This window comes from Drosophila subpulchrella, chromosome X (assembly GCF_014743375.2).
Source record: "Drosophila subpulchrella strain 33 F10 #4 breed RU33 chromosome X, RU_Dsub_v1.1 Primary Assembly, whole genome shotgun sequence".
Lineage (NCBI taxonomy): Eukaryota > Metazoa > Arthropoda > Insecta > Diptera > Drosophilidae > Drosophila > Drosophila subpulchrella.
The window spans coordinates 14,596,410-14,622,675 of NC_050613.1; the positions used below are offsets into that span (position 1 = coordinate 14,596,410).

Genomic DNA, 26,266 nt, shown 5'->3' on the forward strand with positions numbered 1-26,266 from the left:
CTTAATTGAAAACTGATGTTTGAAAATTGATTAAAAAATATATTTATATATTTAAACTTAAAATATTGTTTAAAATATTTTTTCCCATATCACTACTACAGAATATACAATTGTATAATTGCATTATGGGTATCTATTAGTCGAGTAAACCTATTTGGCTTTGTTATAATTCTTCTTCAGATGTTTTTTGGTGTTGATTGTATTCCCCCGTGGCTTCAATTTGGAACTCCTCGAGTTTCTTCTGTCGAGTGGGTCCTTTTTTGTCTTTTTTTTTTGCCCTGTGCCACTTGTGTGTGCACCACTTTTCGGGCACTTTTCCCTTGAGATCACAAGTGTACGGCTCTCAGGGGAATGGGAAAATTAATGATTAATTCCCTACCAATTTTGAGTCATGAGGCTTAAAATTAGTCGCCGATCACGATGAAAAAATTAGTGGAGCGTAAGAAAATCGGTCCCCCAAGTAGAGTTAGTCAACTAATTAAGCCTAAAAAGGAACGATTAGAACTAATTGATTATAAGGAATATAGTGGATGGATTTTTTCCCAGAAGTAAAAAAATAGTTGAAGAACAGATAACAAAAATTGATGAAAATTATCATATTATAAATACTTGAATTTAGCCCTTTTATTTATTTGACTTATAAATAAAAGGATAACATTTTCCTATTCTAATTAAATGAGTTATTTATTAATAAGTGTACTTATGTTAAATAAACGTTTTGGTTTCGTAGGTTAAAACAAATTCTCAAAATTCAAAGATTGTAACGATAGTTGATGACTTTTTGCTGTTCCTTAAAAGTATGTAAAATAAAGCCTTGAAATTGGCAAGAAAATAAATCGATGGATGATTTTAATAAATATTTTGTTTTCAATTCGATTGTTTTTTTTATTTAAGTGAGTGTTTTTTTTATTTAAGTGAGTGTTTTTTTTAGTATCTTAAGGTGTGCCCTGCGATGCCAATTTCGAATTCCCGAAAGTCAGACGCCATTAACCTGGGCCACGGAATGACCTTGAACCTAATTTGACCTTGCAGCATTAAGGGATAAATATGGCTACAAAAAAAATTATATATATATATATAAAAGGGAGAAAATACAGGGGAAATCCTGGAGGAAGACATGCCTGTCTAAAATCGCTGAAACCTTTGGGGATTTTCTTGATTGCGCAGGACATGCAGAAGAAGAAGATGAAACTGTTTGGGAGGATGTGGAAGTGTCTGTCTCGCACCGCCACGCCCCCTCGCCCTCCGCATTTCCGCTCCTATTTTCCGACCCACCCAATTTTCCCATTTGAGGTTGAATGTCCTTTCACCCGTCTGACAAGTTTGTTTTGCTTTTCGCCCGGGTTTCATTACCGTTTTGAAGGTCGCAGACAGCACCGCCACGCCCCCCGCCCACTTTTCCCTTTCCCTATGTGCCACGCCCACCCAACCGTGTGGAAATTTGTGCCAAATACGCAGACAGCCGCAAATGGCAAGGAAAAGCCAGAGGAAAAGCAATGGATAAAGGATGTTTTGGAAGGAGAATAATATCCCCAGAGACACTACGATAAAAATATAAAAAATTTTATTCTATATAATACAGGTATAGAAGCTAAATATCAAAAGAAAAAACACCTTAAATGGGGGATGAAGATCTTTAAGACCAAAAAGTAAACAAAAATAACCACGACACTTAAAATAATAATAATAATAATATTTTAATGGATTTACCCTGATGTTCAAAATGTTAATAATATCATTTTATATAGAAACAAATATTAATTTATGTCATTTTATATTCTATTTTCTTTTATTCCCACTACTATCTTTCATTTTTAAAAATTATTTAGAATCATATATTATATATTATTAAATTTATAAGCGATATTATTTTAAATTGAACTGTTTCCCATTTCCACACCCCCTTTTAATCAGGAAATATAATAATTTATTTTCAATTAAAACCACACAGCTCTACTCTATTTTAATTAAAACTGGAGTGAGAAAAACATTAAGTAAGTTGAGTAAAATTAAATTCCTCACTGTGCACTGTGCGAAACTTAATGTGTGTTTTGGGATGGGACTGGGGATGAAGGAAAAGTAAGTGAAAGTAAGAGTGAAAGTTGGGTGAGCGTTGGGGATCCATAAAATGGTGTCGGGGGAGGCATTATGCTAAAGGCACGCACCTCCCAAAAATAAAAAAAAACGAAGAACTCAATTCACTCAACACATCGACTTTCCTACATTATTCATTATTTCTGTCTGACTTGAAAATCAACCTTGAACTTTAGTAAGTGCAGTTTATAAAATCTTTACCAGAGATAGTGGATATAGTCTAGTAAATAAATGTTTACAGTGAAATATTTTTAGGTCCCCATGAAAAATAAACGTTGAATACTTAAAAGATTTATCTTAATAAAATTCTTCAAAAGATCGATAAAAAAGTCAAATTTAAAATAATAATAATATGTAACTTGTTCCTATGCATAACATATTCATGTTAGCAAGGTTATGATATTAGAAATAAAAACATAAATATTTAAAATATTTTTTAATTGAAACACATTTTTTATAAAAATGGTTTGCAGAAAGTTTGTATAATTTTTAAAATTTTAAATTTGGCGTTCGTATCACTCATTTTTGGTTAATACACATTTACTATTTGAACATAAAAAAATATTTGAAATATTTATTTGTTAAACATACATTTAAATTCAAATTTAAATTCAATTGTTTGCTTATTTTTCAAATTAAAAAATTTAGCTATTTAAAACCACAATGTTTCGGCAGCACTTTGTTTTTATCCATATTTTTTTTAGACTACAAACAAATATTTAAAATATTTGATATTTAAATTGAATAAATTTTATTTGACAATTGATTTTCAAAATGGTGGCTCAATTTTTCAAATTCAAAAATATTGCGTATTTTTTCAATTACAAATTTTGCAATTCGTATCAACAATGTTTCAGCAACACATTGTTTTTATATACAATGTTGCTGCAACACAAAATCACATAAAAAACTCACTCAATTGCGCTCTCCGTAAGTCTTCTTCGTTCTCCTCTCCCGTCGGTTTGTTTTGAGTGCAGCATGTGTTTTGCTTTTGCTTTTTTTTTGTTTTGTGTTCCGTTATAAAAGCGCCACGCTGCATTTTTTTTTATATTTTTTACGCTCTTTGCGAATTTCTTGTGTGTGCGTGTGTGTGTGAGCGCAACTGTACCGGCGTCTTCTTTCCGTCTTCTTCTTCTTTTCTTGTCTGAGCTTTTTGTTGTTTTTGCAGCTGCCGTTTCTTCTCCCTTTCTCACTCTCGGCACCTTCGTTTATTTTTATTGTTGTCTGCCCTAACACCTCTCTGCGTAAATCCTTTGGAAATCCACATGCAAAATGTGTCAACACCAAAGGAAAATGCAAAAAGAACAACATCAAAGAGAAAGAGGAGAGAAAACGATGTAATTGCAATGAGAAGAATGTAAATAAACGGTGGATAAAGGGGGCTAAGCAATGACAACCCCATTTCTAACGGAAAATTAAAGCTTAAGATCATAAATTATTAAACATTACCTTAAGTACCGAATACATGTACAATGTACATTGTACATATTATATCATATAATATCATAATATAATATCTTATCAACAATAAAACAAATGTTTTTATTAAAATAGTTTACAATATTAATATTTTTAAAGCAAAAATGGGAACGTAAAAAAATATTCTATAAACGCAAATGTGTATAGTCCAGTTTTCAATAGAAATATTTACTAATCCTTGAGGGAAAAAACTAGACCACCCTTAACGGTAATCCTCTCCTTACGATCTTGACCTTCGAATGGGGACTTACCTCTATAATGACGCCTATGAATCAGTTATGCCGAAATACTCGAGTCTTGAGCTCCTCAAATAATTTATAATTGAAGGTTTGCACAGGCGTTATCTTCTGATACGAAAGGCGTCTAAAAGGGTGGCGCCAAAATGCGGTAATAATAAATACATACACTTTGCAAAACTTACTTTTATTGACATTTTAGGTATTACCTTAGTTAATACATTATTTTTATAATAAAATATGTTTAAGTCCTACATTTTTAAAATACATTAGTTATTTTATGATATAAACCATTTTTGAAAGGGTATTACCTTACCGGTATTAATAAGACTAAATTGTTTCTTATATAAAATTCGTGGAATATTTTTGTGATACTTGGTAGCGATAAGAAAAACTAATTGAGAGGTATTACTTTTATAAATATATACATTTGTATGTACATTATCTAACATTATATAAAAATATAACAGATTTTTTCAAATACAATCAGACTTTACTTGAATTTGTAGTAGTAAAAATCACACAAGAACGAGAATTCCAAATATAAATAAATTGAGATAGCGACATTGTTGCCAAAGGAAAGCCTAGTGCGCAATGCAATTTACGATTGTACGCGTTATCAATGGGAGACTATAGTTTCGGGCCTACGGGGAGCATAAATGCGGCTCGGGGCGCCGACTTTATCACATTTGAATTGCCATACAATTACACTAGTCGACACCTGTCGACGGCAGCGTCGAAGTTACATTGTTGCTGCACGTGTAGACCGTTAAATATCAAGTCAAATGACACTAGAGATGGGGAGAAATTAATTCAGTTCATCAACCTACAACTCAAGTAATTCATATATGTAGCTAAATTAACCAGAAGTCGAATATGGATCTTACTTGGATTTTCTTTGTATATAATGCCCCAATTTTTTTATATTTTCTAACATTTGTACATTTATTAACTCTGTTAGTATAGCTTTTAATAAATCGATCTATAAGAATATATAGGGGGAGAAATTAATTCATATATGTAGCTAAATTAACCAGAAATCGAAAAGGGATCTTACTTGGATTTCTTTGTATGTCATGCCCTTATTTTTTTTTAATTTTCTAACATTTTTACATTTTTTAACTATGTTAGTATAGCTTATGTTATATCGATATACTAAAAAAAAAATTTTTTATTTAATATTTTCTTTCAAAAAATGTTTTTGTTCTGAAACTGAACTTAAGTTTCAAAACGCATCCTTAAGGAATGTTTTTTTTATGATATCATGTACTTACCCACATATGTATATTATCCACTGGTCCTATCAGTGTCATCTCTAATCATTTTACGATCAAGATGGGAGGTTAGCCGGTTACGTTACGTCGATTTTTGAAAGCTTGGCAAATTCTTGACAAACTTGATATGGAAGCCCGGCAGCCACTTGTTGCCATTATTTACGCAGTTGGCTTTCCTCCTCTTGCACACTTTCCATTTCCTCCGAATGAAAACGGGGCAAAAAAATATATACATTACAGAAAGAAAGAAAAAACGCAGCGCACGCAAAAATTAATTGCGCAAAAATCGAACAACCAAAAATATTTCAAAATTTGTCGAAATCGAACTTTAACAGCGGGAAAATGAAGGGGAGAAAAAAGCTCGCAAAATGCGCGCCAACTTTGTTGTCGGTAATGCAGTTATACCCTGTAAAAGGTTGCAAGAAAAGGGGAATCTATGTTTACCATTATTTTTTGTAATCATTTTAGAATTTCACGATTATTTTAACAAACTTATTAAAACAAGGAATTGGCTTTAATTCTTATTTTGTTTGTTTAGGATGGTTTATTTTTATAAGCCATATTAAAAAGTTATATTATATCACTTCAAAGGGGGGTATATATTCATTCATTATATTTCATTATACAATATGTATATAAATACAATCTTAGAAATAAGTTTAAAATTTGCAACAACCATTTTTTTAAGTTTAATCAATTTAAAAGTATATCAAATTAATAATACTAAAGTACTAAAAAAGTTGTTTTACAAAATTTTGGATTACAAATTTATAGTTACAGTTATTTTTAATTACAGGGTAGCTTTTAGGCGAGCTTGCAATTTAAATTTAGTGCTGTGTCGCCTTGTTGCGAAATCAAAACAAAATCCAAAGCGTGCAAAGGTGCGAAAGGGAGGGCGAATGCACGCGCCAAAAAGTGCAATGGAAATTGCCGGGGAAAAGCGGAAAAAGGGGAAAGTGGTGGAAATGGAAATCAAAGCGAAACGTAACGTAACGAAATCAGCGGGGTGACGTGAGAAAGGCGGGAAGAACTTTGCGTCGCAACCACCTGATGATTTAATGGCGGAAAAGGGCCCGAGATTCCAGCAGTCGAAGAAAATATAACTTAAAATTGATTGTACAAATTTTGTAAGCTCTAAATAGTACTTAAATCATATAATTTCTTTGGTTTAAATTTAATAAAAAAAAATAATCTAAACATTTTTGGCTTAAATCAGAAAAAGGATAGAAAAAATATTTTTCTAAGTACAAACAGTGTGCAAAAAAAGGAGGTACAAAAGTTGTATATCAATTGGTAAACGACTTACCGAAAAATGTATGGGTATATAACAAAACAAGTAACAAATTTCAATAAAAACGTAGCTTTTATCTAAATAAGAAAGGTTTGAAATCAATTTTTTGGCCAGTGAACAACTTTTTATAAAACATATGTACCTATTTTTGTTGGTTATTGTACCTAGTAGGATGGGTTTAAGATGATATTGTAAATTGCCCAAAAATTATAACTAATTTTAATTAACTAATCAAAAGAGACCTAAAAAACACAACTGTTATTTCTAACTCACTTTTTTTGGGAAAATGATGTTGGTAGTTGATTTTGATCAGTGCATTTACCGAAATTCGGTTTTCCCGCCCAAATTTGTGTGTCAATATTCAAAGTGCTTTTGTTTTTCTCACTCAATTTTCATTCCCCTCTTCTCAACCCTTCTTCGCCATTCCAAAGTTGTTGTTTTATGTGGCGTATTTGTGTTTTTTTTCTCCTTTCTTTGCAACATTTACTTGGCATAATTTAATTAGACTTGAGGTAGGTTCACATACACACACACAATACTCAAATAACCGCACTCACACTCGAAAAAAATATGTTTGCCTTTTGTTTTGTTTCTGTTTTGCGGCTTTTTTTTTTTTTTTGTTTTGCCGCCACAAAGTTCACAAGTTCAATCAACTTGACAAAACTGAAATTGGAGTTGCCACCCATGGGAGCGAGCGAGATAGAGCCAAATGCAAGAGCGAGAGGCACGACAAGCGGTGACAAAGAGCTTAAATTACACACACGCACACCAAGAAATAGATAAAGGAGGGGGCAAAAGAAGCGGTACGAAAAGAATCAGTAGAAAGGCCAAAGAGGCGGAAAAATAATATGAAGAACTCTTAGAAGAATCTAAACAAATAGAAATAGAAGCAAATAGAAAACAAAAGGAAAGGCGAAAAAAGCTTTGAGTGAGAATGGGTGGAAATGCATTTAAAAATAAAAATAGAAAACATTTTACTGGTAGTGAGAATACGAAAATATTTAAGAAATATTTTAGTCCAATTTACATTTTTGCAAGTAAGTAATTTACATAAAATATGTCACATACATATGTACATATAAAATTCAAAGTTCTATTAAAAATGACCTTAAAATTATCATTATTTTGAGTATTCAAGAAATATTCTTGGAATTGCTTTATTTTTAATAATAAAGCAGAGCTTACTATTTTCTACATTTCATTTTGTTGAAATTTTACTAATTTTAGAAATTCGTAAGGCCTAAAAGTTTTGGTTCTTAAGAAAATATAAAACTTTTTACCTTTTTGAATCATTATTGTTATACTTTTATATTTTGACTATTGTTATTATTGACTCTCACTTCAAATACTTGTTCATTGTGATTAGTAATTCTCTTCCCCCCATTTTAATACTTATTAATTCTCGTTAATTGTTTATGTTTATTATTCGCCAGTGATGCAATTTGCCGATATTCTCAACTCAGTTCCGCTCGTTTCGCGCTCAATTTTTTGTAAACACAACTCGGCGACTTACGCTCTCTCTCTCTCTCCGCTGCCGCTCTGTTTCACTCAACCGGCAAAACAGAACCGGCAAGTTGAAGTGCCCGGCACCGCAGGAGCGAGCGAGATGGCGATTGTGGAAGAGAGCCGGTTAATGGCGTTTTTTAACTCTTTTGAAAACCATCGAGTATAAAGGAATCGTGATGAAATAGCCAAATGTCATCGAAGAACTTTGTAGAACTTACGGTATTACGTTGCAAAATGCAATAAATTCGGAATTCAAAAGCTTTTTTTCCCCCGCACATAAAGAATCCACTCAAAGCGACAGAGAGGAAGAGAGGCAGAGAGAGAGAGTGCGAGCGAGAGAGCGGGTGCGCCCGAAAAGAGAGAGCGCGAGACCGCTGGCTCTCTCTCGTTGGGCATTTCGGAAAAATTTTATTTAAGACCGGTCACCAGCGAAAACTCACTAACTTGCTATTTGTGTGGCGTCGCGTGTTCATCGCGACTTCAGTTCTCTCTTCGCTTTGTGGATTTGGATTTTTGGCTGTTTTCCGCCCGACAAAAAAACCCAATCACTATCACTATAACTCTAACTATAACTATACTGTTCTATATAGTTGATCCAGCGAGAAACGCGTTACTAAACCACATAACTACACACACACACAAAAACACACCCACACACACCACCAACAACAACGACGACGAGAAAATGTCACATCAAAGTTATAATAGTGCTAAAATCGCAGAAATACCCCAAGATCCCTAAAATTAGAAAAAAAGGGAGGAAAACAAAAAAAAAAACGCGCAAAATACAAAAATCATCATCGAAAAGAAAAGAAAAACTTGTGAAAAACTAGAAATACAAAACTAAGAAAAAAAAAAACAGCCAGTGCTAACTAAACGGGAAGAATTTTTTTTGGTGTCCCTATTTTTTGGTGTTTTTTTACTCCTCGATTTTCCCCCTTTTGACGCAAAACGTGCGCAACAACACTTGTGAGACGGCGGGAACGGGATACAAATAGATAAAGCCGAAAGCGACTGGAAAGCTAAGGAAACCCAACCAAATTGGATTACAATTAATTGAACAGAGACGGTGAGTGCAAAGATGAATGCGATTATTTACCGGAATATATCGACTCGAAAATCGCGCCAATTCCAAGAACTTCCAAAGAATTTTGGGGGTAAAGGAAAAAGCAGCGAATATCTAACGGTGATCACACACCATCACAAGATCGGTGCTCACACACACACACACACAGGAATATGAAATAACTGAATCTAGGAATTTCTAGGAAGTAAACTGTTGAAAACGGAATTGATTAAAATTTCCTGAGACATAGAAAATAAAAGTTATCAACATAGGGATATATTTAAATTCCGCAAAGTTCTAGATCATTTAACGACTTGTGAAATATCCATAATGATATTCTACAAAGTTCTATCATTTTTGGACTTGTGAATTCCACAAATTGCTTCTAGATCTAGTAATTCTGGTAGTGATCTTGTTAAAAATTCTATAAATAACTAATATCAAAAGGTAAAAATATAAATTAGTTAGGCTTCAGGAAATTAAAGTGTCTAGTTCTCAAATTAAATATCTTAACAAGTGTTGAACTAAAAACATAAATCCCAAAAGCCCTTAAAGAAAATTAAAGATCGAAATACATTTTGTGAGTTAAATAAAAATTGTTGTTTAGTATTTGCAAAATTATATTACATCTTAGAATGTTTTTTCTAAATTAAAAATGCTTGGAATATTAAAAAACATTACTTTAAGTTCTAAACTAAAAAAGAAATTATTACAATTAATTAATGGTACCGCCAATTTTTTTTTTTAAGCTTTTTGTCATTTGCGAACTAGTATACAAAAAAAATTTCATTATAAAAGCATTTGACCAAAAACCCTAGAAAGTTAGAAAATGTATAATGATTTAATATTAATTTAAAAAAGAAGTGATTTGAAAGTATTCTCTTCATATTTAACTGTATGGGTTCTCTACCCAAGTTGATAAGGGCTTTTACCGTTAGTTTTTTGTCATCCTCTTTTTGCCCCGAAATGCAACGGATTCTACGAAAAGAAAATGGAAAGCAAAAGCAGGAAAAAGAGTGATACTGACAAAAGCTTAGAGATCAGCGCGTTTATCAGTTGAAGGTCATTTTTTCTTAATAAATGGAATGGGAATAGGAATATAATTTTGTTCTATTTCTTTTTTTTTTTGCTGTTGTCAAGACCGCTGAGATTCGTGATTTTGGGGCTATAGCATATAGCATCTATTTAGTTTTGATAACACTCGCTGAACCCTCGACGTTGCCTGACGTCATTGGAAATTGAAATTGGCACATTAGAATCGTCATTTCTGGTTAGTTGAATGTATTTTAGTACAACTTGATATTGTATGTTTCTACAGAGATTATAAAATATAATATTAGGGATAATGACAGTAAAATACAATTTTGCTTGTAGATTTATAATAAAGCCAAGAATATAAGTTCTTCTTATTATGGATCAATATTACTTACAATTTTTATGGCTCCTTCCTACAACGACTTTTCCGCATTTTCTATACTTTCCAGGCAGCCGTTAGCACTCAGGAACTAAGATATTAAAAAAACCAGACTCGGCACAATGTCTCTACCGATCTTCGAATTCCGGGTCGACGATTTCCCAGTCCCCGACTTGTGGGACCTCTTCGATACGGATGTCCCCATGTACGACATGGACCCCCAGTCGGGGGTGTCCACAATCCATGGTGATCTGGAGAAGCTCGGCAACGAGGATATGGGCTTCTCCGGCTACGATACGGAGGAGGATATGAAGCCGGAAATCCGTAACGGTGATTGCATGTGGTCCTCGATGGCCACCTGTTTGAGCAGCGGTAATATGATGGTAAACGGATCCGGATCCGGATCTGGAACCGGTAACAACAGTGCAGCCTCGTCATACAGTGAAAGCAGCGCCATAGCCCTGGCCGTGGTATCCGGCTCCTCAAATCCCTACAGCTATCAGCGATCGCAGGCGACGGATAATACCAGCAGCAGCAGCAGCCAGTTGAATCAACAGCAGCAGCAAAATATGCCGCTGACCATCAAGAAGGAACCCTTGGATCAGGACTATCAGGTCAGCCAGAAGCGCCGGCGTTTAAGTGGCGGCGATAAGAAGTCCCAGCACATCCAGGATGAGGACATGTTAATACCGCCCGGTGGAAGTCTCCTCCGCAAGAGGAACAACATTACGACCAACAACAACCAGACATTGGTGGGCGTGGGCGAGAACACGAAATACCTGAGGCCCGATACACCCCACAGTCTTACCGACGAGGTGGCCGCACCAGAATTCAGACATAATGTCGATTTGCGTGCCTGCGTGATAGGCAGCAATAATATTTCACTGACAATCGATGATGGCGATGACAATTACATTCAGCAGATAAGCAGGGATCTACAAAATGTCGGCAAGGATAAGCTCTCGATGCAATTCCCCACACCGGCATTGATCGATGTCCTCGATTTGGTTAGCCAGCAACAGAATTCGACAACAAGCAGCAACATCAACAACCAACAGCAGACAAACCAACAGATTGACGAGCAACAGCAGGCCATCGATATAGCCACTGGATGCAGTACAGTGGGCTCTCCGCCGACAACCGGCTCTGATTCCGATTCAGATGATGGCGAATCCCTCAACTTTGGACTGCGGCACCATCGCAGCAGCCTGAGCAGTACGACGAAGGCGGCCAACAAAACCAGCAGCAGCAGCAACGGCATGTTGCACATGATGCACATCAGCGATCACAGCTACACGCGCTGCAACGATATGGTCGACGATGGACCCAATCTCGAGACCCCCTCCGATTCCGGTGAGTCTTAATGCCTAGTTTTTATAGTATCAATCATGATGTAGTCTTCAGTTTGTTTAGACCAAATAGAGCTAAGAAAGTGGATTTAGTGTTTCAAGAAACACTTATAACCCAGCAGAACCCAACGTTAGGGTGTTGAATTTTGGTATACAAATAGTAAATGGCATTTGTTTTACAAATATGTTTTAGTTTTTCAATAGAGCTAAGAAAATTTAAAAAAACGTATCCAAAATTCTGCAGATTAGATATTAAAATTTAGCCAATGGTGTAGAATTTGGATATGCGCGTAGATATAATCACCTACCACAGCTAGCTAGCACAGTCCTTATTTGTATCGCAAAACTAATTATAGAAATAGGATACCTCATGGGGTGGACGATTAGTTGCCACACGCCTCCCATTTTCTCCCTTTTGGGTGTTGCACATTCAACTAGTGTTCGCACTTCCGTTTCGTGTGGGTGTGCAAAATAACGCCTCCAACACACAACACACAAGTACAATGTTGTACACTGAAAGCAACCGGAAAATCGATCGCCGGAAAACGCCTACGTCAACAGCAAACGTAGTAAACTTGTTACGTTGCACACAAAAGTACATAAATACAAAAACACGCCCACGCTACGCCGGCGTCTGTCTGCGGTGGTTTTCCATTTTCCATTGATTTTTTTTGTGCTTTTCGCTGCGATGTGTGCTATGTGATGTGTGCTCTGGCTTTGGGCTTTCCTTTATGATTTCCCGCGACCCCCACTTACCACCCACAATGGGGAAAATGTTGGCGCGTGGCTTTCATGGCTCATTGTGTTTATTTGCTCCATGGCGTCATCCTCTCTCTTCCGAAAAACTTATCACCCCGGGGGATGATGGTGATGTTCTTGCGCAGAACTACGCCCAGAATAAAATAAACAAGAAAGGAAGTTAGCTTCGGCAAGCCGAAGCTTATATACCCTTGCAGCTATAATTATTAAATTTAAAAACACAAAAAATGATATTCCCAATAGTATAAGATAATATGTCAAAAAACACCGAAGCTATAATTTGGTTCATATTATTTTCGTAGCAATTTTCCGATCGTTCCTATGGCAGCTATATGATATAGTCGTCCGATTTTGATAAAATTAAATTAGAAATTCAGAACTAATTAAAAAATGTTATTTCCAAGCGTAGGAGGTTATATGTTAAAAAACACCGAAGCTATAATTTGTTTCATATTATTTTTCTACCAATTTTGCGATCGTTCATATGGCAGCTATATGACATAGTCGTCCGATTTTGATAAAATTTAATTCGAAATTCAGAACTAATTAAAAAATGTTATTTCCAAGCGTTGGAGGTTATATGTTGAAAAACACCGAAGCTATAATTTTTTTCATATTATTTTTCCACAAATTTTCCGATCGTTCCTATGGCAGCTATATGATATAGTCGTCCGATTTCGATAATATTTAATTCAAAATTCAAAATTATTTAAAAATTGTTATTTCCAAGCTTAGGAGTTTTTATGCTAAAAAACACCAAAGATATAATTTTTTTTCATTTTTTTGTCCGATTATTCCTATGGGAGCTATAAGATATAGTTGTCCGATCCGGCTGGTTCCGACTTATATACTACCTGCAAAAGATATAAGACTTTTGGGAAAGTTTCAGCCCGATAGCTTTAAAACTGAGAGACTAGTTTGCGTAGAAACGGACGGACAGACGGACAGACGGACAGACGGACAGACGGACAGACGGACAGACGGACAGACGGACAGACGGACATGGCTAGATCGACTCGTCTAGTCATGCTGATCAAGAATATATATACTTTATGGGGTCGGAAACGTCTCCTTCACTGCGTTGCAAACTTCTGACTGAAATCAATATACCCTCTGCAAGGGTATAAAAAGAACCCACAAACCATATACCTACGAATATATATATATATATAAATATATATGTAGAAATCGCTCTCTTTTGGGCCAACACCCCGAATTTTCCTTTGCCGGGCTGCTGTGCTGTTGTTGTGCGAATTTTCAAGGATGTCTGGTCACTGGCCACGTGGCAGACATCCCCAAAATTTTCCTAACTCCTTGGCGGGATTTTCTTTACCCTAGGCAAAGCCAAAATATTTTGGTATTTAAGACTTTTCCGAAAAAAGCATAAAGATAATATCTTTATCTATCTTTAAGATATTAATATTAATTTAAAAAAAAATCGCTTAAATATTTGTATTGCCTTAAGGTTGTTTAATAACATTTGTTAATACTTTGATAAATTGTTATCATTTTAAGTTTTCCTAGTTAAAAATTTGTCTAGGGTGTATTGTACTTCGTTACCCGCCCCATTTCCCTTTTTGCGCCCGAGTTCAATGTCTCCTCTCTCTCTTTTTGGCGCGCAAATCGTTATCCATTGGGCAACCCTCGCAAAGCTTACGTCACGTCAATCATCTTGATTTTTACTACGTCTTACGGTACAACTACAACTACAACTACGAGTGCAACTGCGAGCGCATTTTCATACTACAATGGGCCATAAACAATTACTAATACTACTATACTTCATGGAGCTTTTTGTCGCTCATTAAAAGAAAAAAAAGTAAATAAGAGTAGAAAAGCAAAGGGAGAGTGCAGGAAAAATAAAAAATTAGTTTACAAAATATTAAAAGATTTGACAACATTGCAAACACAACAAAAACTCGCGGAAAAAGCCGAGCAATTGTGCTTTGCGAAAAGCAAAAGCAATTAAACTTGTTGTGACGGCGTGCTCGCTCTCACTCGCTCTTTGGCGCTCTCTCTCTCTCTCTTTCTCTCTTGCAATTTGCCGAGTGCAGTTAAACCAAGAAATTGCAGCAACAACGATATTTGCACGTTTGTTTTGGTTTTGGCGCTTTTGCTTTTTGCTTTTTGCTTTTTGCTTTTTTGCTTTTTGCTTTTGGGGTGTTGTCTGCTTTTGCTTTTGCTTTTTGTGTGCTTTTGTTTTATTTTGTGCTTTTACTTCTTGTTGCCAAGCGCCCCACATATTTATTTATTTACTTATTTTCTTCCGCTGTGAAAAAAAAGAATAGAACACAAATTAGAAATAAAAAAGTGGTAAAATAAAAAAGAAAAATGGGCATATAAATTAAGGAAATAACTCCCACGTCTGTCCCCATTTATTTATTTTAATTATGCTGCCATTCTAAAACTCTGCACATTAAAATAGAAAGGCAGAAATTCCATCGATCATTTAAGTACTTTGAAAATGTAATATCTTTAATATTATAAAATAATATATACAATTATATATATAATATTATAAAATAATATATATAGTTATATATATAATATTATAAAATAATATATATTATTATATATATAATATTATAAAATAATATATATAATTATATATAATATTATAAAAATCAACATATCATCATCATATCTTGGTGACGAAAGTTGAAACACCCCCCAAAATCGCATCATAATTTTTCCACTGCTAATTTGGCAACTCAAAAACTTGACACAAGTGGTTCGAGATTTCATTTTTTCGCCAACGTATTTCTCCTTGGAAAAAGATAGATAGATAGAAATAGCAAAAGAAATCAGGTGCGTGCCGCAGATTAGCGAATATTCATACATACATACATACGTAGACTGATGCGAGAGGGAGACGGCACTACCTGAAGACACGCACTTGTATCAATATCAATTCTTTTTTTTTATTTCGGTGGGGGGGGGGATTGCTTTCTTTATCGCTATGCTGCAGTCTTCTAATTAGTATAAGAGGCCTGCCCATGGGAGCGAAAGAGATGGGGCGTGTCACGTGCGAGCGAGAGGGGTGGTTGGCAACAACGCACAAAATTCGGCAAACAGATAAGGTTTACGCGTGCGTGAGCGAGACACCAGATGCCACATGCCTATGTTGGCGCCTCTAAATATATATACAAATATACAAATATACAGATATATATTTACTTTTTGGTAGTGCGTGTTGGTTTCTAGCATTTCGCACCTTGCGATTGTGCGTACGTTTTGGGGTTTGGAAAAAGTTAATGAACTGAACCAAGGTCAGACATTCGCTGGAAAAAAAAAGTGCGTACCGAACTAAATGGGGGGGTGGGGGGCGGCAACCAAATTTAGCTTTTATGGCCAACAAACCAAACCAACCAAGTTGGCAAAAAAATAAAAAATATTTCCTTTTCTGGCTTCTTTTTGCTTTTCACTTTCGATTTCCGCCACTTTAATTTATGCGTTTAGAAAAAGTCAACAATCGAAAGTAGGGAGATAAACAAGTGATCTCCTAAGATAAAAGTAAACAGTTTTTTTTTTACAAGATAGATGGATTCAAGTTTTCAAATAAATTCAGAAATGATAGCAAAGTTTTAAAATAATTACTAAAAATATACTAAATGTTAGTTACTACTGTTTAAATACTAAAAATATACAAAATGTTATTTACAAGTGGGTTTTGAAACATTGTACAGAGATTTCTAAATATTGGTAATATTTTTAAAATGTTCTATTATGAAGTTAAATGTTTAAAGTTCATATTAGTGAATGATCTAGAATTTATAAAGAAAATAGTAAGTTCCAGATTAGATAATAAAACAAAAAAAGTTTATAGATTCAAGATGTCAATTAAATTCAGAAATTATGGCAAAGTTTACTAAAAATATACTAAATGTTAGTTACTAATGTTTAAATACTAAAAATATACCAAATGTTATATACTAGTGGGTTTTAAAACATTGTATGTACATGGATTTTTAAAAATGTTTAACATTTTTAAACTTTTCTATTATAAAGTTAAATGTCTACAATTCATATTAGTGAATGATCTAGAATTTATAAAGAAAATAGTAAGTTCCAGAATAGATAATAAAAACCTAAAATAGGAGGGGGGGCTATATAAGGGCGACCTTTTGTAAGGGCCCCCCCAAAAAAAAAGCGCTTTTAACAATGGGCCGTATGTTTACATTCCGACTGGGTCTTGAGTTTCTTTTTTTATGCTCGCAATTTTTTCGACGGTTTCTTTCGACTGTTGCTAGGCGCCTCCTCTCGCCCCGTCCTTATCTATCTTCGGTAGTGCCATCTCTTTCCGACATACGAATTGCGTCGTAGTTGGGCTGATGTTGTTGCTTTATTCGCACACGTGTAGCAATAAATTGTTATGCTCAAGGTCGCAAAAGCGGCGACGTCGGCGTTATAAAAAAAGAAGAAAAAAAAAAACGAAAAGCCCATAAAGAGCAGAGCTTTTTGTAACCCCCCCCCCCCCCCCCACCATGGTTTCGCTCTCTTACGCACTTGGCACAGCTTTATTTATTTATCTTTTTTTTTTCCTTAACAAACGAGCCTCCCTTTCAGCGTTTATGAGAGATTTCCTGTATATGCGTATGTACATGCGAATAAATTTATACAGATCTCTGTATATAAAGATGTATCCACGCCCAAGAATGTTGCCAAAAGCTTGTTCGAAATGTTGCCAGACGCATTTTCATAATTTATGTGCCAGTTACATTATTACATTCAGGATAGATGAGATGAGATGCCCCCATACCATATATCATCATATGGGGTTTATGATCTGATCATCGTGTATCATTATGATATGTCGCACTGCGACAATGTGCAACATTTGTCATTATTTTCGTACTTTCGGGGAGGGGCTAGGCTGGGTTTCCATCGGAAAAGGCTCAACTTGATGACTCACATCCTGCTTTTCCTCCGATGATGAAATTCCCACTGACTACGTCACTGCAAAAAAGGAAAAGGAAAAGCCGAGAAAATCAAATAGGCGGGCGCAAAAAAAAAAAAATACAAATAGGAGGGAAAAGTGCAAGAAATGCGCGTGGGAAAATCTGCCAGTGCAGCGGAAACACTGTTTTTCCGCTATTGTTTATATAACAGCAGGGGTAAAATTAATATGATTGGTTTCAATTTAAGTTTAAAATGATAATTCTTAGAATTTTCCAACGATTTAAATTAAGAAAATTATATAAAAACAGATAGGATATGGAAACTATTTCTGAAATTTGTAAGTCTTTATATTTTTAATTTTTCTTGATTTATATTTCCTTGAGCTAATTAATGTAATGCCTACAATTTTGTTTATTTAACATTTGTCTCCCTGTGACCCATTTTGTTGGCCAGCGGTGTGGCAAGTTGCGGTTGAGCGACATGTTGCCAGCAGATGTTGCGGCTGCAATTTCTGTTGCAGTTGCCGCTGCAGATGCAATTTCTGCTGCTGCTGCTGCTGCTGCTGCTCTAGCGTCTCTTAACCTTTGGCAAAAGTGCAACATGTGTTGCTGTTGCAGTTGCAATTTATTTGATTTTCATGCGAAATGCCAACGCAAAAATATATGGGGTGGTGAGGCGTGGGAAAATGCAAAAAAAAACCATGCCCACGTGCAATTTTATATGTGCGCCCATCTGTTCGTGTTCTTTACTTTTCACGGCTTCCATGAAATTCGCAAATTCGCTGGAATCGGTAAAAATGTGTGCGATTTGTTAACAAACATACATTAAAGTGCAAGGCGCGAAAAAATAAAAACGTATGGAAGAATTACTCAGCGATGATGATCTAAACAATCGAATTCTTCTCCCCCTCAATGGAACTTTCTTCTAATAATTCTAATAATTCATTATCTTGCCCAGCATTTGCAGTTCTCATTTGTGCGATACACGGAGATGTGTCATAAAAAAAAAAGAACAACAGCGTTTGTTATTAAACAAATTTACAAGGGCGGCGGGGGGGTCTGTAGTAGTCGTTAAGAATTTGTTTAATTTTACGACTTTCGCAGCACAGTGGTGTTGCCTTACAATTTATTATTGTCTCCAAAAATATTCATTAAAAATTGTTAGAAACCTTGGCATTTCCTGGAACTCAAATATTTAAATCTAAATTGGATGGGTTGATTATGACTAATTTCCAAAGGCATGTTCTATTCCCAATTGGTCTTAATTTATCCCACTGTATTTTTTATTTGCTCTTTTCGCGCTCTATAGCTCTTTTATTTTTATAGGCTTTTTAAAAAATTCTTGTCTGTATTACATCATTTTGCCAGTGCCTGTGCTTTTGCTGCTGCTGCTGCTTTTGCCATTTCAATTTCATTTGGCCCAACCCAAAAGATACTGGGTATTCAACCCTCGCATACGTAGGATAATGTATCTGAAGCATCTCATTCTCATCTGCTGCTGCATTTTTGCTGTGCCTTTTATATCGATGATGATGCACTTGTCCCCTTTTTTGTTTTTATATTTTTTATACTTGTCTGTTTTTGGGTCCACCCTTTCGGCTGTCTGTCCGCATCATCTCACCTAACCCCCCGGTCCCTATGCTAATTTTATAGGGCAAAAGGCGTCTGTGGGCTTATCGCACACGTTTCTATATACGTACGTATACGTACGATTCGTACAAATGCACGGGCAGGAAAACCCAGCCCACCGCCTCCCCCTTTTTCCTGCACAAAAGTTGCGCAACATGTGGCGGCTTGTGTGCATTTTATTTGCAATTATAATCAACGGCAGCTTCCTCTTTGGCATTTTCGATACCCTACAACAGGGTAAGAGATATTTTTCGATATTCTCTCATTTAATCTTTGTGAAACTTTCTACTAAGCTTTGTTTTGAGTTCAAACTTTTGTATCCCAAGTTTTACCACGATATTGCTAGATCATATTGATCCCTAAAAAAGGATATAAAAGAGGATAACTTTTTAGTTCCTTCAGATACTTCAACCAAATTTGGTATTCAGCTATATAAGACTAAAATACACAGCTTAGCCAAGTTTCGCAACAAGTGTATCAAAAAGGGTATCCACAAGTCTGGTAGCCATCCTTTTGGCCGCTCCTCTACTCTCGGCTTTTTGCTTTATTATTACGATTTGATCTTGGCTTCGTTCGCTTAGCAACAAAAGTTGCTGTTGCCGTCTCGAATAAATAATAAAAAAAAAATAAAAGTTGCTTTGTTTGGTTTGTCTGCTTCTTCTACGCGGTTTCTTGTATTTTAATGCATCAAACGAGTTTGTCTGGTTTTTCGAATCCGGCGAGAGAGAGGCGAGATATGAGATATATGAGGTATATGGGGTATAGAAGAGGCAGCATCCGATTTGTGCGGAATAACCGTTAGTAAAACTATGGCAAAGGCGGCTCCCCCGGCACAACCCTAGTTTTTATTTTTATTATTATATGCGAAAGTATCTCGGAATTGAATGCACTTTTGCCGGGGCTGCACAGATGCAGTTTGTTGATAATGAGCGAGGGAGAAAACGAGGGAAGATTGCAATTTTGTTGTGTTGATTTTTTTTTATTATTGTTTTTTACTTTATCATTCATTCATTGTCTATAACGAAACGTGGTGGGGTGGGTCTCAGTCTGGAAATTCCCCTTTCGATATTGAAATTAAGCTGTTCGTTGGAAATCTCGCTTGACAGTTGTGTGTTTTGTTTCTGTGATTTTTTGCATCTATTGATTTTTAAGTCCAAGTCGTATGTGTTTGTCTTTTCGGTGGGTTTATGGCTTTTTGCTAGAATTTCAGTTTGAAAAGTACCCATGAATGTTTATTCTATTTTTGGAATAAAATCGTTTCGATTAATTTTGTACAGAGATTTGTATTTTCGTATATTTTCACTTACGTAATTTCCCCATTTTAGGGGCTGTTCTTGTGGCATTCCTCAGGGTTTTCTGTTCTGTCTGAAGCTTCTACCTCATCATCTTGCGCACTTTTCCCCTTCTTGTTTTTTTTTTAACAAAAAATGGCCGTCGAAGAGGCTGCATTCCAAGATTTTGTTGAGGGGGGAAGATCTTGGTGGTCTGTCGGTTGTCTAGCCAAAGTGGAATGATGACGTTGGCAAAAAAAAAGAAGAAAAAAAACTGAAAAAAAAGAATCAAGAACTCGCTTCTGGCTCCTTCTTCTCTTCTCGTTTTATCTCTTGATTCTCCTGAAAGAATCTGACTCATGCCCACTCAGGCATTTCTTCTGCAGGTTTCGATTTCGTTGCGGTTTCCAGTTGGGGATTTATTTAATGTTTATTTTTTGCCAGTCTCCCATGCACTTGATCTTGCAACTTGCAACTTGTTGCACTTGTCAGCAGTCCAAGACCACCTTCCCCTCCCCTCCGCCGTCTTCAATTCCTTATTTACCTTGTTGCCAAGCGCAAAGTTTGTTTTTTTCCTGTTTCTTTTTACTTGCCTGCTTGCACAGTTGCCTGTTTTGTTATGGAAAAAAATACAAATAATTGTTTAAACAGTTGATTTGTATTCAAAATGTATAAATACAAAAATGTTGCTGGAAATTGTATTCAATTGAAGGCCAAAAAATGTTGTAGTTCCGAAAAAAAAAGAACGAAAATTGCATTTTATAAGAAAAAAGAAGGAGAAATCCAAGAAATCATCAGAACCAAGAAAATTACAAATTCCACGCCATTATCCTCATGCAATAATACTTGTACCGCTCCAAAGCCAAAGCCCCTCTAATGTTTTTTTTTTGTTCTTCCTTAGCATAAGTTAATGACCCCTTGGCTAGAATTATGACTTAGGTGGGCGTGGAAAAACAAACAAAGCTAAAGCGGATTAGTGTGTCAACGTTTGGGGTATAGTTTTGCTTCCTTGCCCCATAGCTCTGTAGTATCTGGCGTTTCAGACTTCAGGAAGCAATAGATTTGCACGGATTTCAATTTCAAGTGGCGTCGCGACAGACAGACGACGACGACGACGCCCTTTTGTGTTGACGTCATTGGTCTGTCTCTGCCTTTTATGTTTTGCCCTCTTTTATTTTATTTTTTGCTTGATTTTATTTCGCTTTGCTTTATTCCGTTTCTTTGCCCCCACATCCCACGTAATTCCGCCTGGCAACAGAGAAAGCCAGAGATATATAGGGATAGCCAGAGAGATATATTGGATGGGATATTATGGGCTGTGGGGAGGAGGGGCACAACTCGTAGCAGCTTTTGCTCTATACTACACTCTTCCGTTTCGCTAATTTACCGCTTCCGCTGCGACCATTGAACCAAGGAGAAGAACAAGAGGCCGAAGCTGCAGCACAGTGCGTTGCATAATTATAAAGGGACACATTAAAAATAAGAGATAAATGTATATATAAATAACCTTAGAGAAACCTGTACTTATAGCCCCTTGCTAACCAGAACTCTTTCCCCTTCTCAACTATCCTTGCAGATGAGGAAATCGATGTGGTCTCGTACACGGACAAGAAGCTGCCCACGAATCCCTCGTGCCACGTGATGGGCGCCCTGCAGACCAAGATGGCCCACAAGATCTCCATCGATCACATGAAGCAGAAGACTCGCTACAACAACTTCAATCTGCCGTACACGCCGGCCAGCAGCAGTCCGGTAAAATCGGTGGCCAACTCGCGTTATCCATCGCCATCGAGCACCCCGTACCAGAATTGCTCCTCCGCCTCGCCGTCCTACTCGCCGCTGTCCGTGGATTCGAGCAGTTCCAGCTCCAGTTCGCACTCGAGCTTCACCACCTCCAACAAACGCAAGCGATCCTGCCTGAAGGCCCCAGGTGGCGTCTTCACATCCAGCAGCAGCAGCAGCAGCGGTGTGGTCATGGCCGGTGGCATTATGATGGGCAAGAAGTGTCGCGGCAAGAAGGTGGTCAGTCCGTCGGCCTCCTCGTCGGGAAGCATATCCCCGCTGTCGGCCGGATCCAAGGATATGGATCCCATGGATCGTGCTTGGCAGCGACGCAGTGGTGGAGCCAGTGGCCTGACCTCTAGCCAAAGCAGCGGCAGCAGCAGTGTCCTCCGGAAGGACTTTGTCTTGGGCCTGGACGAGGCCGATACGATCGAGAAGCGTAATCAGCACAACGACATGGAGCGCCAGCGTCGCATTGGCCTGAAGAACCTCTTTGAGGCTCTGAAGAAACAGATTCCCACCATCAGGGACAAGGAGCGGGCTCCCAAGGTGAATATCCTGCGGGAGGCGGCCAAGCTGTGCATCCAGCTGACCCAGGAGGAGCAGGAGTTGAGCATGCAGCGCCAGGTGCTGAGTATGAAGCTGAAGCAGCAGCAGGAGATTCTGGCCCGTTACAGGCTTGTAAAATCCGAATCGCACTCGGCTAGTGGATAGTGTTGTCATCTAGAACAACTATCTGCTTAAAGCGGCGGCGGCGGCGTAGAGCTAGGAGCCCTACCATATATATATATGTATCCTATTTTTTGCGATTTATCTTTTGATTTAACTTCGATTCTTTCTTGACCTTAAGCCTTATAAACATGATTTTTTTTTTCTGTGGAGAACTTCAATATCAGTTGGTAGGTTATTTTTAATGATTTGCTTGCTTCATACATTTTTTTTTTTGTACTATTCAAGAGGGGTAGTGTACAAGTGATTTAACAAATTTGATTTCTTTAATGTGATATATATATGATTTTCTTTCCGCACGTCTTGATTTGGCATGGAAATTAACGAAAACGGTCTTATGGAATCAAGTTGAAGTGTTTTTTTTTCGCTGCATATACTACAATATATACACGTAGGACTAGGTTTAACTAACGTTTAGGGGTCTGTATATAACATATGATATAGGTTACATTATAGTTATTTTTTTGAATTAGCTACTTAACCATGAAGTAAACAAAAAGGAAAACAAGATTTAAGGAAAGAAAGAAAAACACAAAAAATAAGGACAAAGAACCAAACAATGAAAAGTGAAAGTAATAGTGAAGAAAGTAAGAAGAGGGAGAGGAAGAGGAAGAGAAGAAACACAAACACACGAAAAGGGAAACACAAAAAAGAGAAAAACAAAAACGGATACGGAAAACAGACAAAAGTTACAACGAAAGAGCCACAAAGAGGAGATAGAAGAGCACACAAAATCGGAAGTGAGAACGATGAGATATATTTAGGAATTAGTATAGCTAAAAGTAGAACTTTTGGTTGGTATACCCCCCAAAAATGGAAATAAAGAGCCGGCTTCAAATGGTTCCAAACTTCTTGACGAAGCAATACGGAACACAATATTTCAAACTTGGTTCATTAGTTTACCTAGAACTTACCCCTAAAACTATGGATACATCTTTTTTACATGCGCTTTTGGGTTCTATATCTTTTAAGACGCATCCTTGGAGCAGTAAAGAAACCCGAAATGCATACACACCTCAATGCTTTTGCTTAGACCCTCAGATATCCTCCCGCTATTAACCATATATGTATAAATAAATATATATATGTATGTTAGATGACGCGAAGATGAAAAGAAAACGCTTTTTATATACACCCTAAAAACAAAAACTTGAACTCTACTGCCTATATTGAGAAAATACATTTTATTTGCTATGAAGATTCAAATATGAATGTAGTTATATCCGTGTGCATATATGGGAACCTTTTTACAATCATTATCTTTTATTTTTTTTTTGCTACACCTAGGTATACATATATATATATATATATTTTTTAACTGATAACTATGCATATGAAATGCGCAAAACTTAACGAAAACAAAACGGAATTAAGGAAACTTTAAACTATTTAATAGTGCTAAAACTAAACGAAAACCTCTCGAGAATAGCTGATATATAGATAGGAAGAGAGAGAGAGAGAGAGAGAGGGCGAAAGAGTGGAGAAATTGGCTGCAAAGTTTGTGATTGGAGTTACGAGAGACCCAGAGCGATATATACACCCACGACCCAAGACCCAAGAGAAAACTCAAACTTTTGTGAGCTGTTTAACTGTCGATTTTTTGCTAATAAGTTATAGCCTCTCGGCAATATGTTATATATGATTAACGATTATACCGATTGTTTACACGCATCTAAATATCAACTAAATAACTACTACTAAACTAAAGGACATGGAGCATTAAGCGAATGCTATTGAAGTTAAAAGCGCATGAGAGAATATGTAGGAAAACACGAACGCGATTCTATGGAAATGTCAACTGTTATTTAGGTTTAGACACACAAAGAACACACATGATATATATATATGGATATTCGATATATAGATATATTTGATGACCAGAAATTGAATGAGATCGCGAGGGAGGTTATATAGGTAATAATTCCTATATATAAGCAGTAAATTTCTTAGTGTAGGGCGACGTTTCAACGACATTTTTTTATGTGAGTTCTAGGCTAATGGCTAATACCTACTAAACCTATACCCAAATATATAAACATATATATATATAATCTTATAATTTTTTTTGTTTACCACTAGCTTTACGTTTGAACCCATGAAATATTTTGTATCTTATACTTTTTCTTCATTACGCCGCCGCAAAACTTCTTGAAAAGCAAACTTCTTAACCCTTCTTTCTTTTTTGAATAATTAAATTACACTAAAAACTTGTTAAATGGAAAAAAAATTACATATACGTGGACAAACAATTAAAGAGTAAATTTTTTGTATTGTTTCGACCAAAAAAAAAAATGTGTACACACTGTAAATAGCAATCTCGTTAAATAATAGTTACACACGCCTACAAAATAGCGAACCCAAAACCCAAGAGATGGAATTATTTTTATAGAAAACACAAAACCCGGAGAGAAAACACAAAGCAATAGACTTAAGCGAATTGTACAACGCGAAAACAAAACTTCAATAAACCAACAAACACACAATACCACACTCACACCTATATATATACAAAATACACAAACACACACGAATGCACCTATTTTCCTATAGTACATACAACAAGAAATAGTTTAACGAAAAAAATTGAAACCTTGTTTTCTTTCTATAATTTCAATAAACAAAAACAAGAACCGTACAAATTTACGATACAATAAACTAAAAAACAAATGACAAGACACAAAAAATACGAAAAGCAAACCTTTTCTTTGTTTAGTCCTTTAATTAATTTATTAACGAAACAACAAATTCAAGTGAAAGCGCATTTTTAAAAATAATTTTTTTTATTACAAAAAAAATATATATATTAAAACTATGACCAAAACCAAAATCCTCGCAAACAAAACAAAAAAAAAACATTGAACTTTTTTTTCTTATAAAATACATTTATAATTAAAAGAAAAAGTTTTTAAGTTTAAATATATTTTTATGATTATGAAATTTTTTTATATTATACACACACAAACTACTATTTGAATTAGTTGTTAAAAATTTATTATTAAACAAAAAGAAAATGATTTGAAGAAAAACAACAAATGTAAAAAACTTGTGAAAAAAAATGCGAAAAACTCATTGAAATGAAAGCATAAAAAAACTGTTAACACACTGAACGAAAAACATGAAACTATAGACGAACATGATTGAATTATTACATGTATATTTAAACTTTTTTTTTCATACCTTTATGACTATATATATTTGAAAACCATATTTTTGATTTGATGACAAAAGAAGTTATGAAAATTCTGTTCACTTTGGTTATTGCTTATTATAAATGTGTAAAAATCGCAAAATAATATTGATTAAATGGCGAATCAAGCTAAACACCTATATTAATATACTATCTAATAATTTTTAACTCGTTATGTAGTTACCTATTAATGAAAAACAAATTGAAAGCGAAAAAAAATGAGAAAAGTAAACACAATAAATTACATTTTATGTACCTTTTACAAATATAAACAATATATATTACACGCAACACACACACAC

General features: G+C 35.6%; 1 protein-coding gene and 1 long non-coding RNA gene across 2 annotated transcripts in view; one reads left to right on the forward strand and one right to left on the reverse strand.

Annotated features, from left to right (window-relative positions):
* Positions 1-5,298, reverse strand: part of LOC119557550 — a 29,744-nt gene extending 24,446 nt beyond the window's left edge. The window contains exons 1-2 of the long non-coding RNA XR_005220099.1: positions 5,084-5,298; positions 3,010-3,345 (exon numbers count right to left, since the gene is read on the reverse strand). This is a non-coding gene — a long non-coding RNA (uncharacterized LOC119557550). The remainder of the gene's footprint in view (positions 1-3,009; positions 3,346-5,083) is intronic.
* Positions 5,299-8,335: 3,037 nt separating this feature from the next.
* Positions 8,336-25,145, forward strand: LOC119556012 (myc protein). The gene is made up of 3 exons (XM_037867780.1): positions 8,336-8,949; positions 10,431-11,713; positions 21,843-25,145. The coding sequence occupies exons 2-3, from the start codon at positions 10,483-10,485 to the stop codon at positions 22,760-22,762; spliced, it is 2,151 nt and encodes a 716-aa protein (XP_037723708.1). The 5' UTR covers positions 8,336-8,949; positions 10,431-10,482; the 3' UTR covers positions 22,763-25,145.
* Positions 25,146-26,266: the final 1,121 nt, after the last annotated feature.